This window comes from Lepisma saccharinum, chromosome 5, assembly GCF_977018435.1.
Source record: "Lepisma saccharinum chromosome 5, izLepSacc3.1, whole genome shotgun sequence".
NCBI classification, from domain to species: domain Eukaryota; kingdom Metazoa; phylum Arthropoda; class Insecta; order Zygentoma; family Lepismatidae; genus Lepisma; species Lepisma saccharinum.
Window position 1 is genome coordinate 9,018,750 of NC_139233.1, and position 15,344 is coordinate 9,034,093.

At 38.1% G+C, this 15,344-nt stretch overlaps 2 protein-coding genes across 4 annotated transcripts in view; one reads left to right on the forward strand and one right to left on the reverse strand.

The window, feature by feature from the left end:
* The window catches only part of LOC145988193 (uncharacterized), a 36,813-nt gene extending 34,544 nt beyond the window's left edge, over positions 1 to 2,269 (reverse strand). Inside the window, exon 1 of the mRNA XM_083123026.1 lies at positions 1,992 to 2,269. The gene's annotated coding sequence lies outside the window, so the exon portion shown is untranslated. The remainder of the gene's footprint in view (positions 1 to 1,991) is intronic.
* Positions 2,270 to 5,932: 3,663 nt separating this feature from the next.
* Positions 5,933 to 9,104, forward strand: LOC145988194 (lactosylceramide 1,3-N-acetyl-beta-D-glucosaminyltransferase B-like). Of its 3 annotated transcripts, none has more exons than XM_083123030.1 (2): positions 5,933 to 5,996; positions 8,250 to 9,104. In XM_083123030.1, exon 2 carries the CDS (start codon positions 8,270 to 8,272, stop codon positions 9,002 to 9,004), a length of 735 nt encoding a protein of 244 aa, XP_082979156.1. In that variant the 5' UTR covers positions 5,933 to 5,996; positions 8,250 to 8,269; the 3' UTR covers positions 9,005 to 9,104. The 3 variants fall into 3 exon arrangements, with proteins under 3 accessions (XP_082979156.1, XP_082979153.1, XP_082979155.1); XM_083123027.1 differs by having other exon boundaries at positions 5,971 to 6,267; XM_083123029.1 differs by having other exon boundaries at positions 5,971 to 6,263.
* Positions 9,105 to 15,344: the final 6,240 nt, after the last annotated feature.

Here is a 15,344-nt window from a genome sequence, read left to right on the forward strand (position 1 = left end):
AAGACATCCATGAAACGAAAGAACGCAGTAAAATGCCACTAGCATCAATCCGAACGTTTGTAAAGCAAGAAAATCGCCAAAACATCGTCTGCATCAATGCACGGACCCACTGATGTCACACCAACATTTTCAACTTTCAATATCCGGTACTTCCAATACCGCTCCAGAATATATACCACAAACATAACATAACTGCATCTCAACTTCTTTTCACATATAATTATTTCCATATATTACACATATATATTATTAATAATACAAAATTCCACTCATTAAGTTCATATCACAAGGCGATCGTGACGATGAAAATGATGTAATAGATATTACCACAAAAAAATTAAATTACTCCGCTGTAATACATCTCCGCGATCTAAAAGCAACAGAAATCTTCAAAAATTACGCAAAAATATTTCATTTTCTATCAGGTGTACAGAGGGTAAGAGTACCGTGTCCACTACATTATAAAATTGCAGGGCACGATTCCTGTATCTACGTCACGACTGAAGTCAATTCGGGGCCGTCGACCCACTGTTCCGCGTTCGAGAATTACGTCGATTCTTTTTAATCGACAGATTTAAACCTTCTACGTAATATAAAAGTGGTTCCAGCGTTAGGAAACCACAAATAATGGATATATTTGATAGCAAAGTATGACCCGCGTAAGCACAAGAAACTCCTATTTCGTACTACTAACGCTCATTTTTCCCGTAAAAAATTCCCAAACTGCAGCAAAACTAACACTCCTGGCGTATCCTGACAATACTACGGCCCCAAATTTTAACTATGTTTACCTAACCTAACCTTACCGTGCATGGTTCGTGGGGCTATCTGTAAATGGTTTGTGGGCCACCCGTGCATGACGTCAGCGCCAAATTTTAACGGCGCCGTCGACCCACTGTACCCCCTCGAGAATTACGTCGATTTTTTTTATGCTCGGTGCCGTATTTTTAACTTCATCCACACATTCCTGCGATATCGTCCACTGCATTTAACACGTTTATTTTTTTCCGGTCACTAAACCATCCTCCTGCAACTCACGGATATACACCTCCAGCTCCCGGCCGAAGAATGCCACGATACTGAAAATGTCGATACACTCCCCAATGCGCGTTTTCAATGAATAGCACTTACCACACTAAAAACGCACGCCCACCTTGCAAACAAAATCCCAGTACCATGCGACATAAACCGAAACATCGTCTACAGTAAATCTCGCGCGGCCTGACGTAAAACCAGGATTGCCAACCTTCAATCTCAGATATTTCCAACACGGCCCCAAGCTACAGAACACAAATAACGTAACAACATGTTCCTTCATATCACATGCAGATGGCAATGATGAAAATGACGTCATAAATAGTCCCATCAAAAAACTCTCATTAATCCACTATAATCCATCTCCTAAAGCTAAAAACAACGCAAATCGTTCGTATAGAACATAATCTTCATAAATGACACAAAATCATCACGTGATCGACGTAAGTAAGTCAAGATAAGTTTGGGCACGGATTGACGAGACCAGCGCTCAAATAGTGAGAGATAGTCTATGGGATATGTCCCCCTCCTCTCATCCACAAACACGTGCATAATATATCCACTCACCTATCCACTTCTGCTTCAATGCTCATATAAACATCCCCCTCACCCAACTCAACAATTTCGAATATTACATAACTACATGAACCTGATGTGGATGCTCTTAACACATGCAAAATAAATAAATAAATCATTTAGGGCCGAGCCGATACCGATATTATGTGAAGAAACTGTATTTTGCGATTAGATAATTCATTTTTATATTCTGATGTCATTTTTGTGTTATTTTAAAGCATAACTCTGGTAAATTGATGCTTAAAATATGCAACTAATATTCATCATTATTTTGAACAAATTGTTACAATTTTCCAGCATCGATATCGGTGGGAATCGATATCGTTATCGGTTCAGCGTGGTTTCGACTCAGCTCTAGAATAAATAAATTCTGCACCTACCTTAATCTAGTTTCAATGGCCTACGAGGTCATCCGCCCAAAAGGGAAGAAAGTTCCATCAAAAATTTAGTAAAACCGATACGTCAAAGCATTGCATTCTTATGAAAGAATGCACACAAATGTCCAAATAAAATTTCCTGTATCATTAATTTATACACTCGAGATTCTACCACTAGAAGATTGCCGAGATCTGAAATGGTCGTTTAAGGTATTTTTCCCCCGCGATGCACAACTTCAGTCTTGCTAGCAACACCGATTATTATCGCTTTACATCAATGAAACATGCCCGGTTGAAAACTACACTAAAAGCACACAAATGTTACAAAACATAGCACAAAGCACGGTGTGTCGGTGTGAATAAAGGTGCACAAACACGTCATCAAGACACTGGAAACCTTAAACGTCAGTAACTCCATTCTTTCACTAAGAACTCCCGTGCTCACTTGAACATTACCTGTCTCCCCTCCACAGCGGTAAGGGTGTAACTCATCGCACAGTTCCCAATCACCTGGTCAAGCCCTGCCCTGCGGGTTCTCACGTCAGGGTCAAGTGCATTCGTTGGTATGTTAGCCACACTGCAATTTTGTTTGACGTCACAAGTCGACCGGGCGGAGCTCGGGAACTGTGCGAAAAGTGAGACCCCGTCATTATCAGGTTACTTTCTAAGTAATCATGGCAAGGACTATTTTAGGAGGGTCAAAGGGGTACGGATCCCACCGAAAGACTAACCAAGTACAAAGTTCAATAGGAAAACTACCTGTTGCTGCTGTATAATACCAAACTGATCTATTTCCGCAGAACTTACACAGACCAAGGATTACATTGTTAGCCTTGCGTTAGCAGTGCCTGTGAAAATGTATGCATATTACTACTACTAATAATAATACACATAACAATATCGATAAATAACTTTATTTTTCATCAGCTGGACCTAAGAGTAAGAAGTTTTTTGTTATTCAATTTTTTTTAAAAAAAATCGACATTAATTTCTTTGTTAGAACAGCTGTTATGTTAGTGATCTTAACTACTCAAAAACCAGATAATGAATATGAAGGGTAAGGGGAAAAAACAAGGAATGTCACAATTTTCGGAGAAAACGACATTTTAGTAGTAATCTTTCCTATGTTCTTTTCCAGTACCTCAAATATTCGATCGTCTCTTACACGCACATTTCTCATTTGAGGACTAAAAGTGGGAAACGTTGTAAGTGCCAAAACCGAAAGTGTTAGGATATCGCATTGTTCCGCACATCAACCCGTAAGAACGTTCAAACTAGTGACCTCTTTACAGGCCCTTTAAACTACTTAGAAGGCTACCAGCCACTTTTCACGTTTACCACATTATAAAGCATGGCACATTTCACAGTTTAACGTGGGAAACGGTGTTGGAATTATTGTGGCACTTACAGCGTTTACCAATTTTAGTCTTCATTTCATTCCAGTGGGTAGCGTACAGTTGTTTACTACAAATTCCAACCAACAGAATGAGCTGCAAATCACAAAATCGAAAAAAATGGATATTTCTTATTTTTTCCCCTTACCCTTCATATATGCTTCTTCTTATCTGTCCATGGAATAATAATAATTAATAATTATAATAATAAATTTACCTATTTTAAAAATAACATTCTAATCTTATTAATGTATTTATTATGAACGCAATTCTTCTTCTTGTTATGAAGGGCCTCCCCGGTGGCGCAGTGGTAGCGTCGTCGCCTTGTAATCAAGGGGTCCCGGGTCCGATTCCCGGTGGAGGCCACATATAGTGGTTCGGATCCCACTTTAAAACTGTAGGTCCAGTCCCGATTAGCCTTACTGTGCACAAAGTGGACTTAAAATACCAACTCAATCAATCAATCAATCTTCTTGTTATCACATGTAACACAATTGGTTCGCACCATCCAGAAATATAGTTCCAGATACGTATAACTGGGCCTAATTTTGGAGGGCGGGGAGTAGAATCGAAAAACCCACTACTATTTTGCTAAATAACTGTTATATTTGAGTAATCATAAAAAAGTACTCTTTATTACTTCGCTCCTCAGGAGGTTAACAAAAGTTTCCTTAACTTCTACATATTATTTAAGCTGAAAATCTTGGAGGCGGTAAGTGCGGCGTTATTTTCCTTGCCGTTTCGCCTATGAAGTGATCCACAGAAGTGAACAGTCATACTTGTGGCCAGTGTTGCCACATCAAATGAAATTTACTGCGCACGAGGGTGTAATCATAGTTGAAGGGAGACATTTCATGTGGGGAAATTTGTAGATATCCTTTTCACACATTAAATTGATGTTCATTTGAGTGTGCAATGCACTCTCTTTTCTTTCGTCGCATAATTTATCCCCCTCCAAAATGACCTCTAACTGAACTTTTAAATTTAGCAGGATTCCACTTATTAACTAACTTTTAAAATTTATGGCTGGTATAAACCTCGGTTTTAAGAATTTCCCCCCATTTTCTTCGCAATGTTTATAACTTGCCATCGATATTATCACTTATTTTCACTCAATCAATAAAGTCTAATATTCCTGACAACAGGGGCGGCTTAAGAGCCAAGCGACTCCCAGGGTCCCACTCTCGGGACCCAAATCGGGTGGCCCCAAAACCTTATTTCTTATTATAATAACGCGTCTGCTGGTTTTGAAAAGAGTTGGATTTGAGTAGACAATAAATAATTGAAGTTTACGTTGCACAACATAATAAGTTAATTGCAAAATCATAAAGCAATTTAAGATTGCTGTTACTTTGAAGTTAATATGTAGGTATTATTGATTGATTGATTCGCTTTATTTTACTTCGAATTTTGCTATTTTTGGCTAATCGCGAAGATGCGAATGAGTGATGAAAATTATGCAAGAACACTCACAAAGACCATCCATGCCCAGGCCGGGATTCGAACCCGAGAGCCCTGGTGTCGTAACGCCACTGCGATAACCACTCGGCAAAGGAGGTCGGCTGTAGGTATCATATAAACCCTTCAAAAACCGTGTTTTTTAAGAGTAACACTTAAAGTATTTAAAAAAAATAAGACTATTATTTTTCATTTAAACAGTAATAACACCATTAAGCCTTGTTTCCATGTTATGAAAAACAATATGCTGACCAAGGCAGAAATTTATTTTATTATAAAACATAAACTAAACGTAACGTTTCAACCTTCTAGCAAGGTCTTCTTCAGACTCTGCAGCAAGTACAAATGTAACAAGGTAGAAAAGCAGGACGATATATAGCCACCTGCTAGAATGTTCCAGAACAACTTTCTAATAGTCTGGAGGGGAGTAATGTTTGTGTATATATATCGTCCTGCTTTTGTACCTTGTTACATGTGTACTTGCTGCAGAGTCTGAAGAAGACCTTGCTAGAAGGTTGAAACGTTACGTTTAGTTTATGTTTTATAATAAAATATGTTTTTTTAAACAGTAAATATACGTGTAACATGGCCATGTTATTATTGAAGGAAGGTTTAAAGTAGGGAGATCAGGGTAGAAAGTTGCGAGCGTGGTAGGGTGGAAAGTAAGATCAAGGTCAAGAAGATAACATGTGTGTATGTGTGTGTGGGGGGGGGGCGGTGTAATTTGTCGGTTTCTTCACAATATAATTCTGAAATACAGCTTTAACTTTTTCCAATCAACATCAATAGATGGACTGTGATAAATTATTACCATGTTAGATTGTACTGTGACGAGAAGTGAAGGTGGGACTTAATTGTGAATGTAAAGCTCTTTTACGTACCAAGTGTAACACAGTTGTTGATGACGTAATTGTTGCATGCAGTGACGTCGTTGTAACAGCGAACAAGTATGCTCCTGCAAGCACAAACAAAACTTGTGTATATTTAGTACAAAATATCAAAAGGTGACATAAATGGAATATGCTGGTCACAAACAGCCATATGTTAAGCTGTAAGTCCAATAAAACATTGTTGATTTGAGTTGACATAAATGGAAGTTGGCAGTGGGTAACTTTGTGTCTGAGAATCGTATAACATAGGTTGCAAGGTTATATAGGTTGGAGCTCTTACAAATTTACACAAACGTTCTGGAATGTTTTTTTTGGCCATTTAAGACATTTTAATTGAAATTAATGTAGTTATACAATTGGACACATTTAACTAAAACGTCATTACATTGTGCGTGTGTGTGTTGAACTGTAGGTGTATTAAACTGAACGGAAATATGAAGATCTTTGGAAAACTTATGATTGTGATTCCATATATCATTATTTTATGCCTGTATTTAAACCTACGGTCACCAGACAACAAAAATGAATTGCGTGTAGGTAAATATGCTATTACTTGTTGAATATTTCTTTTATCATAATATATTCACTTCTTGAGAAGAAATATTTAAAGAAATCTTCATTATAAGTAATGTTATACAGATTTATCTACATCAAAACAAACATTGAGTATTAGAACGTAATTTTAAAAATATTGATTTTATATTAAACTCACATTGTAGATAGCCCGACCCTGTGGCCGAGTGGTTAGCACATCGCGCGCGACGCCAAGGGTCCCGGGTTCGAATCCCGGTCGGGCTTGGTTGTTTGTGAATGTCCATTCATCAATTTCATCATTTCATCACTCATCCCCATCTTCGCAAATTAGCCAAGAGGCACAAAACGCGAAGTAAAATAAAAATAAATCAAATCAAATCAAAAAAATCAAATCACATTGTAGATAGTAAAAATTATGTACTGTATAGTTCATATATGTTATAACCACACACTGGAATTTGAGATTGTTAACAAGAATATTTAACAGTATGTCAACTTGAACCAAAAAAATAAAGTTGTAAAGAATATAACCTTAACATTTAAGTGGTTATATATTCAAGTTTCCAGATATTATAATAATATAAACATTACAAGAGGTATCATCGAGAAGTCAAAAATCTTTGTATTCCAAACTAAATAGCTACGATCCATGTGACATCATGTTTTGTTCAAAAATCCTTGCGAGCTCTTCCCTATCACGCTAAATACGAACATAATACTAATAGTTTGATTGATTGATTGATTTGTTTTATTTTACTTCGCGGTTTGTGCCTCTTGGCTAATTTGCGAAGATGGGGATGAATGATGAAATTATGAAATTGATGAATGGACATTTTACAAACAACCATGCCCGAGCGGAATTCGAACCTGGGACCCCTGGCGTCGCAGCGCGATGTTCTAACCACTCAGCCACGGGGTCCGGCATATACTAATAGACCTATACACGATGTATAAGTAGGCAATTTTAAGTGTACTCTACAATATAAATATAATATTTAACACATTCATGATCTCTCATGTATATCGTAAGATCTTATCTCGCGTAACGACAGAGAACAAAAAAAGTAACATTTAATGGCTGTTACATAAAACATGTTTCATTCTAAATATATCATATTTAGAATAATATAACTATGAAAGTAACACATTTTACTCTTAATTTAACGGAATCTGCAACTGAGCCTATATTTAAAAGTTACTAACAACAACAACACAATTTGATTTGAGCTCAGTAACTGTAATTCTATTACTTTAAAAAAGTTACTGCTTATCATAACTCTCCCCTGAATAATACTAGTGCTTACACTAGCTATTCAGAGAATCTCCTACGAAGAAGAACTTCTTTGAGATAGTTAAAATAGACACATAGGTGAATGTAATAAAATTAGCATGTATCTGATTAATATATTTCGTATTTTATAACGTGATTAATGACAAAACTAGATGATTACAAGCTTAGAATATAAAGATCTTACAATAGATTTTTGTGTTAAAATCTTGAGCTAAACATTAAATTTATTGAACATACTGAATGGACCATGTCCTAACTGGACCAACATGCCCGACCGCTAAAACCATAATTAGAAATTTATTTTACAATTCAACAAATGAAGCATTCCACCGAATAACGCTGTATGGCACTTTTGGGAATGTGCTGAGTTACCAGTGAAATCGTGCTGGGGTCTTGCTTCTACAAGCTACAAGCTGGCCAGTCATAAGGTCGGATGTTGCTCAAAGATTGATACTGTGTTTGCATAAGGTTTTATGTTTTTTCTACTATAGTCTAGTAACATACAACAGGTTTTATCCGTTGTTCTCGCATTCACTGAAATATGCCATACAGCATTATTCGGTGGAATGCTTCAAATGTAGGATTTGGTGGCATGAACTATCATATTCTTTTGTAGTTTCGCTCTTTGAATTTGTAGAGTTGATGAGTTTCGGTATCACTTGATTGCGACTATAATTTATTTCTTCTTTTTCAGAACATAATCTTCTACCAACTATGTGCCCAAACGATGGCAAGGACCTGAAAATCATCATCCTCATTAAATCAGCTCCGAAGAACGTTAGACGAAGGAGAAGCATAAGAGAAACATGGGATAACGTGCAGAGCCTACCCAAATCGGTCAAAGTTTTTTTCGTCCTGGGGATTAGACAGAAGTTGCTAGACTCTATCATGAAAGAATCAGAAACTTACGGTGACATCATCCTAGGGTTCTTCATTGACATTTCATACAACTTAACTTTCAAAGGATTCCACATCTTTTCTTGGCTCAATTTCTTCTGTCGAAAGGTCCCGTACGTTCTGTACATAGCCGATGACATGTACGTGAACGTGACGTCATTGCTGACATTTCTTGACCAGTGTGGACACACTCGGAATACGATTTTTGGGTATGTCTTCTCAAACAAACCTCCAGCGAGACTCAAAGAGTCCAGGCATCATGTTACCAAGGAGGAATACGCCGATTCCAAATACCCAAGTTATACCACAGGCAGTGGGTATGTTCTAACGGGAGATCTCATACCAAAGATATATTATGCCGCCGCTATGTCGAAGTTCTTCAAAATTGATGATATTTTCTTCACGGGACTCCTGGCAAGGTCTTTGAACATACGGTTGTTGCATGTACAAGAGTTTTGCATTCTTTATGATAGGCTTAATGAGGGCGAGTGTATCATACGTTCCACCTTTAATAGACCGTCCAAACAATATGAGTTTCATTCCATAAAGTAATCTAACCTTCAGATCACTAGGCTTATTATATTTTACTTATTCATACTGTTCTCAAATGGGAAGCAGGAAACGGAGGCTAATATGTTTTTTTTTATTCCATCACTACGATTAGCTGAATAGATGTTGAATATACGTACAATATGCATATGAAGTGAATTTTGCCCTTCCTGCAAGACTATGTTCGAAAGCAATATTTCGAAATCAATAATCTATGTTCTATATTATATGCACTTTGTGAATAGATTATCTATGTAAATATAATGAATTTTGTTTATTTGACATCTACAGAGAAATAAAATCTCTAATAAGAATGGCAATGATATCAATGAAAATATATACTAAATATAAGTTAAATGTATACATTTACACACAGACACACAGTGCTCTTTTCCTTTGCGGCGGTACGCAACGGTACGCAGAATTGGCACCTTTTTAAAGTTAAGAGTAAAACTAATAAAAGTTTATTATATGGAAAGAAATTATGTTTGTATGTGTGTGTATATATATAACTACATGGATGCATGATCAATTATGAACAAACCACAGTACTTTGAGTAGTACTTGTGACGAAAACTATAAGAAACAAACGAACTTGAAGAGTACCGGAACTTTTCTTCCCAGCGCTGTGTACATACCCCCCCCCCCCCTACACACACGCACGCACACTTGTTGCTATTCTTATATATAGAGTATGGTACAAAGGAAAAACTGATAAGTTATATACAATCAATCAAATAAGAAATTAAATACTAACTTAACAGAAGAAGAATGGTATATGTAAATTGTACATACCAATGTGTAACGCCTTTTGCTGTTTAATACTAAAAATTAGAGCCGCTGACGTCAACTCAACCCAGAACCTATCGCTAAGCCCCTTGCTCAGGTTCTACACGCCCACTAGGCTCGCACAGTCCGCTGGAGATGTTCCGAAAGTAATTCGACTCTACCTGGAGTTGGTCTGGTGTCAGTACGGGGTAGGACCGCCATTCGCCGCTGTCACAGCCTCTTTGCGGTAAATGTCGGTCGGTAGTCGCTTCCATTCCTCCTGCAAAATGGCGAACAGCTTCATGGTGGTGTTTGAGCGGTTTTGTCTGGATCGCAACCAGCTCTCTAACTCATGCCACAGATGTTCAATGGCGTTTGAGATCAGGGCTCTGAGGTGGCCGGTCGAGTACATTCACTCCCATGTCCTTGGTTTATGGACGGGCGCGTCGTCATACTGGAAATGAAAAGGGCCACTTTGAAACTGTTGCCACAAGGTGAGGGGGAACACGGGGTTGTCTAATATTGTACGACAGGCATCGGTATTCATGGCTTCAGGCAACAAAATCAGAGAACTTACAGCGTACCCCGAAAAACAGTCTAAACCATGATTCCACCCCGCTGAATTTGACGGTGGGGACCAGTGTTGCCAAGTTGGCCCTTTTGGGGCCAGAACTGGCCCTTTTGAGTACGTACTCAGCCCCAAAATTCAGCAAAAGCCCCAAGGGGCTTTTTAGCCCTACAGAGAGAAATCTTGCTACAAATCTAGCCCTTTCAGTAATGAAATGTTTATTGGTATTTCAGTAAACTGCAAAGAAGAATTCACTTAACCGACTCTCCTCTGCACCTGCAAGCTCGTCCTGCGACCCCTCCTGGGGAGCCGGTAGCAAGTGCACATTGTCACTTTATCCCCTTGTTTCTGGTTTTGGTATGCTGTGTAGCCCGAGGCGAATTACGGATAACATCGATTCCAGAAAATGCGAATCTTTGTTCAGTTGCATTGCATCTGGTCCTTGAAAGTTCACAGGAGTGCGGTGTGGAATCGACGAATCGTTCGTAACAGTGAGGCTCACCCAGAGACTAGTTCGTGTTTAGCGGCCGTGCGTGTGTGTGAGTGTACGTGTGCATATATATGAAGGAGGAATATGCCGAAAATGTGTAATGCTTTTGTGTAATATACTGCACCACAATTTAAGGGGGAAATACATTATTTAAGTTAAGAAAATTTAATTTAGTTGAGCGTATGCCCCTCATCTTGACAGTTGATTAGTTGTGGTTCTTGAGTTTCAGAAAGTTTGCACCAAAACACCCAAGAATTAAGAACCAGTTTTTTTTTTCAGTGCGCAGACGCACCTTTGTAAATCTAGCCCCTTGGATGTGAATTTTAGCTCCATTTTGGGTGCGATTTAGCCCGTTTTTCTCTCGTGCTGTTGGCAACACTGGTGGGGACAATACACTCCGGTAACAACCGCTCCCCGGGCATTCGCCACTTCCACACACTTCCATCAGATGTCACCACTAGCGTGACTAGCCACTCCACAGAATGTTTTCCATTTTACCACTAGCGACGTTCTTTGCATCACCGTAGTACTCAAAGTGCCGCGTTCTGGGTAGTAATCATTGGCTTCTGTACTGCAACTCTCCCATAGAATCCTCTCGCCGATGGCGTCACATTATTGGCAAGCATTTGTCATGTCATGACTCATCACTCAAAAATCGCCAGCAAGGAACTTATTTGTGGGCCCCAAACTTGTTGTCATATTTGTTCGGGAGAGTAATGGCACTGTAACATGGTTATTTGCGTTTAAGCTGAGAAACACCAAACATATAATTATGTTTCCCCCCTCACCCACAAAACCCTCCCATCATCATTCACTTTTTGGTATTATGTGCACAGTGGCTAACAAAGGAAGGTTCGTGGGACATTCGGGTGTTATCTAAATGTGTCAAGTGCAACGGCGGCTGGTTGAAGGGTGAAGAGCAAGTAGGGAGGAAACGAGGAAATAGAAAGAAAATCAGATCTATAGTTGCATATACTTATTAGAAAATGGGCCTTCCAACAAAACTCACACTAAATTTCCTGCATTTGACTCAAATGCAGGAAAATACTGGACACGAGAGGGAGAGAAACTTTTACGATAAGTATACAACGCATTGAAGATGGCGTAGTTGTAACGTCATCGCCTTGCAATCAAGAGGCTCCTAGTTCGATCCCCGGTGGGGGCATATTGCCGCACAGTGGCTTGGAACCCACTTGAAACTGTAGGTCCAGTCCGATTAGCTTATCTGAGCATGAAGTGGACTTAAAATAAACTGGCGATCAATACACGTCCATATTAATGAGTATACCAAATGGAGAATTAAGATCAACATCTTCACTATAAATCTGCCCCACTTTTTAAACATCGCCAAATCGTGAGTCAGTTCATGCTGCCACGCTACCACCACTAGGGAATGGGTGACAAATTCAAAGGGCACAACTGTATCATCCAAATTTGCATGTCCTGACGACCAGCATTCAAACCAGATCAAGATTGAAGAAGACATCTTGCACGCGGCAGCGGAGAATTTATGTACAAATCGACGGCGTTACCAATAGGCGTTACAAACGACCAATATATATTGATCGTTAAACGTTTATTAATTCACTTCTGTTTGTTATATACGCATTGGCGAACTCATGAAGGTTCGTGGGTCTTTAATTCAGATTTTTCTCCAAACAGGGGGTCATATCTCCTAAATTGTTTGTCGTAGGAACGTTACAAATCAGTTTATTTCTATATGAAATTAATATTAATATACTGCTGGACAATGAAAACCGGACACTTTAATATTTGACATCTGAATTGCAAAAACAGCTCGCAGGTATATTACAGAATGTTCGGCAGGTCATGTAGTACCATATGCACCATTCATAGGCTCGGACTTTGTTTATGCATTCGTACTTAATTCAGTTTCTGCAACATTTAGTTAGCCCTTGTACCAGAGCTTTTATCGACCCATTGCGTTATCACAAAAAATGCAAGTGTCCGGTTTTTTTTGTCCAGCAGTATATATTAAATTTATTCCGAACATTTTGCTATTCATGCTAAACATATTCACATTAAAATTTTAAACATAGTTACTGGGAGTGAAAATCAGTACTAATAGAAATATTGCATACTCTAAGATAGTAACTAGTAAGAAATAACGAGTTAAAAAGAAGTAAAAGTACATTAATAGAGAAAGGGATCTTTCCATTCACTTATGTACTCTGGAAAACCTGGAAATTCCCTAAGCATTAGTTTCCACAGGGGATAAACATAGCGATTAGCCAATAGAAGGAGGAAAGCGACGTAAAATAAGAAATTGGAAGTATATTAAAAATTTGCAATAAACACAAGTCATTTACATGTTTACCAAATATGAACTTTCTATCAAATGCTACTCCTCAATCTTTTATGCATTCACAAAAAAATACTCATGTACTGTTTGCTTTATTATATTCATACATGCTGAGTTTACTAAACAAATCATGAACACATGAATTGGGTACAATTCATATAAACATATGAATAAGGTATAAACATATAAGTATTAATTATTGGTCTCGAATCAAACAAGATAAATATATACAATGAGACAGTTCGTTTCTAAATTTACATCTTATACGTCTAATATTTGCAACACCTATAGTGTTGCCACCATGCAACCAAAATTATTAATCTAACTTTTCTGATATATATCAAACCTACTTTGATCCGAAGGTTACATTATTAGTGAAAGTGAAACTCATATTGTTTGGCCGGCTGATTAAATGTGGAACGTATAATGCAATTACTGTTATTAAGCTTTTCATAAACAATGCAAAACTCGGGTACATGCACTAAACTGCTGTTCAAAGAACTTGCAATGAGTCCAGTGTAGAAAACATCATCAAGTTTGAACAACTTTGACATAGCGGCGGCGAAATACAATTTGAATATGAGATCACCTGTTAATACATACCCACTGCCCATCGTATAATTTGGGTATATTGAAGCAGGGTAATCTTCCATCGTCACAAAGTACTTTGAGTGTGTATCTCTCACTGGAATTGCGTTTGAGACAACGTACCCAAAAAATGTATTCTGAGTTTGTCCACGCCGGTCAAGAAATTCCAACAATGACGACACATTCACATACATGTCATCGTGGCAATACAGAACATACGGAACCTCTCGACAGACGATATTCAGCCAAGAAAAGGCATGGAATCCTTTAAGAGTTAGGTTGTAGTAAGTGTCAATAAAGTACCCTTGGATGATGTCACCGTGAGTCACCGACTCTTGCGTGGTGGTGTCTAGAAAGTTGTCTCCCAGTCCTAAGACGAAAGCAACTCTGACGAATTCTGGTATCCTCTGCACGTTGGCCCACGTTTCCCTAATGCTTTTCCGTCGCTCGATGTTCTTTGGAGCCGATTTAATGAGGATGATGATTTTCAGGTCCTTGCCGTTGTTTGGACACAGCTTCTGTGGTGTCGGTGCTGGACTATATACTGGAAGAAGATAAGAAAGTTCAATTCCAAAGAATATGATAATTGTAGTATTCAGTAACTTCCTACATCAGATCTGAAAGATCTGTCAAACTATTGTTTTGTTATTTGTCTCGTTTGTTGTACTACCCAGGGTGTTTATCTTGTGTCGTTTTGAAGTTGTCATATTGTGCTATACTCTATCCAAGCTATTTGTGGAGCAGGCGAACAAGAACAAGTCTCTGGCCAAGTAGAGACAGCTTCACCAATGAACAGTGATAGGAACGGGATTGCATAATGGGTGTGACTGGAGTTACAGGATTTCCTTGCAGCGCTTTTGCCCACTCGTTTCCCTCCTTCTTCTCTCCTGCTATGTGCATCCCTGCTCTAGAGTTAGCTGGGACAAGGTATAGTTATACGAGTATTTTATTATCTAACGCTTAAAGCATGTGTGTTCATTGATGATTTTAGTTACAATAAAGCTCAACGTGCTTTAAAACTTCATGCATCCAGCCATTCCTAAAATACATGTAATCCAATATCCATACTCCTTTTTCATCCAAAAAGAAGCAACAGTGCTGAATCCTATCAACTCAAAACCTCAAAATCTAAACTCAAATAAATACGAAAGGTCAGGTAAATCAACCAAAAAATAGTTTTGTTGTCATATTTCAAAATGTAACCCAATTGTGGGTTCGATCAAGTGTTACTTCGCCCTCCGAAGGTTTTCCTTATATTAATGTGTGTCTAATAAAATAAAACAATATTGAAATTACTGTAATTTTGTTATCTTTAGAGCATGAAATCTTACCCATATGTTATAAGATAGGAATATCTCCAGGAAATCAGATATAATAATGATATTTATTCTTCTATGAGGTTGACATTTAGTACAACAGTGTGTTCTGTTGTAGGAGAGTCTCAAAGGAATAAGTAGAAAAACACTTGTATCATTGAGTATAAGTAAACTTTTTAATGTAACCGAATTAACTTGTAAGTAACTATGGTGCATGTGCATTAATAATTTTGCAAAATAACTTAGTTACTGCTACCGTTATGTTAAAGTAACTCTAAGTTCCATTTACA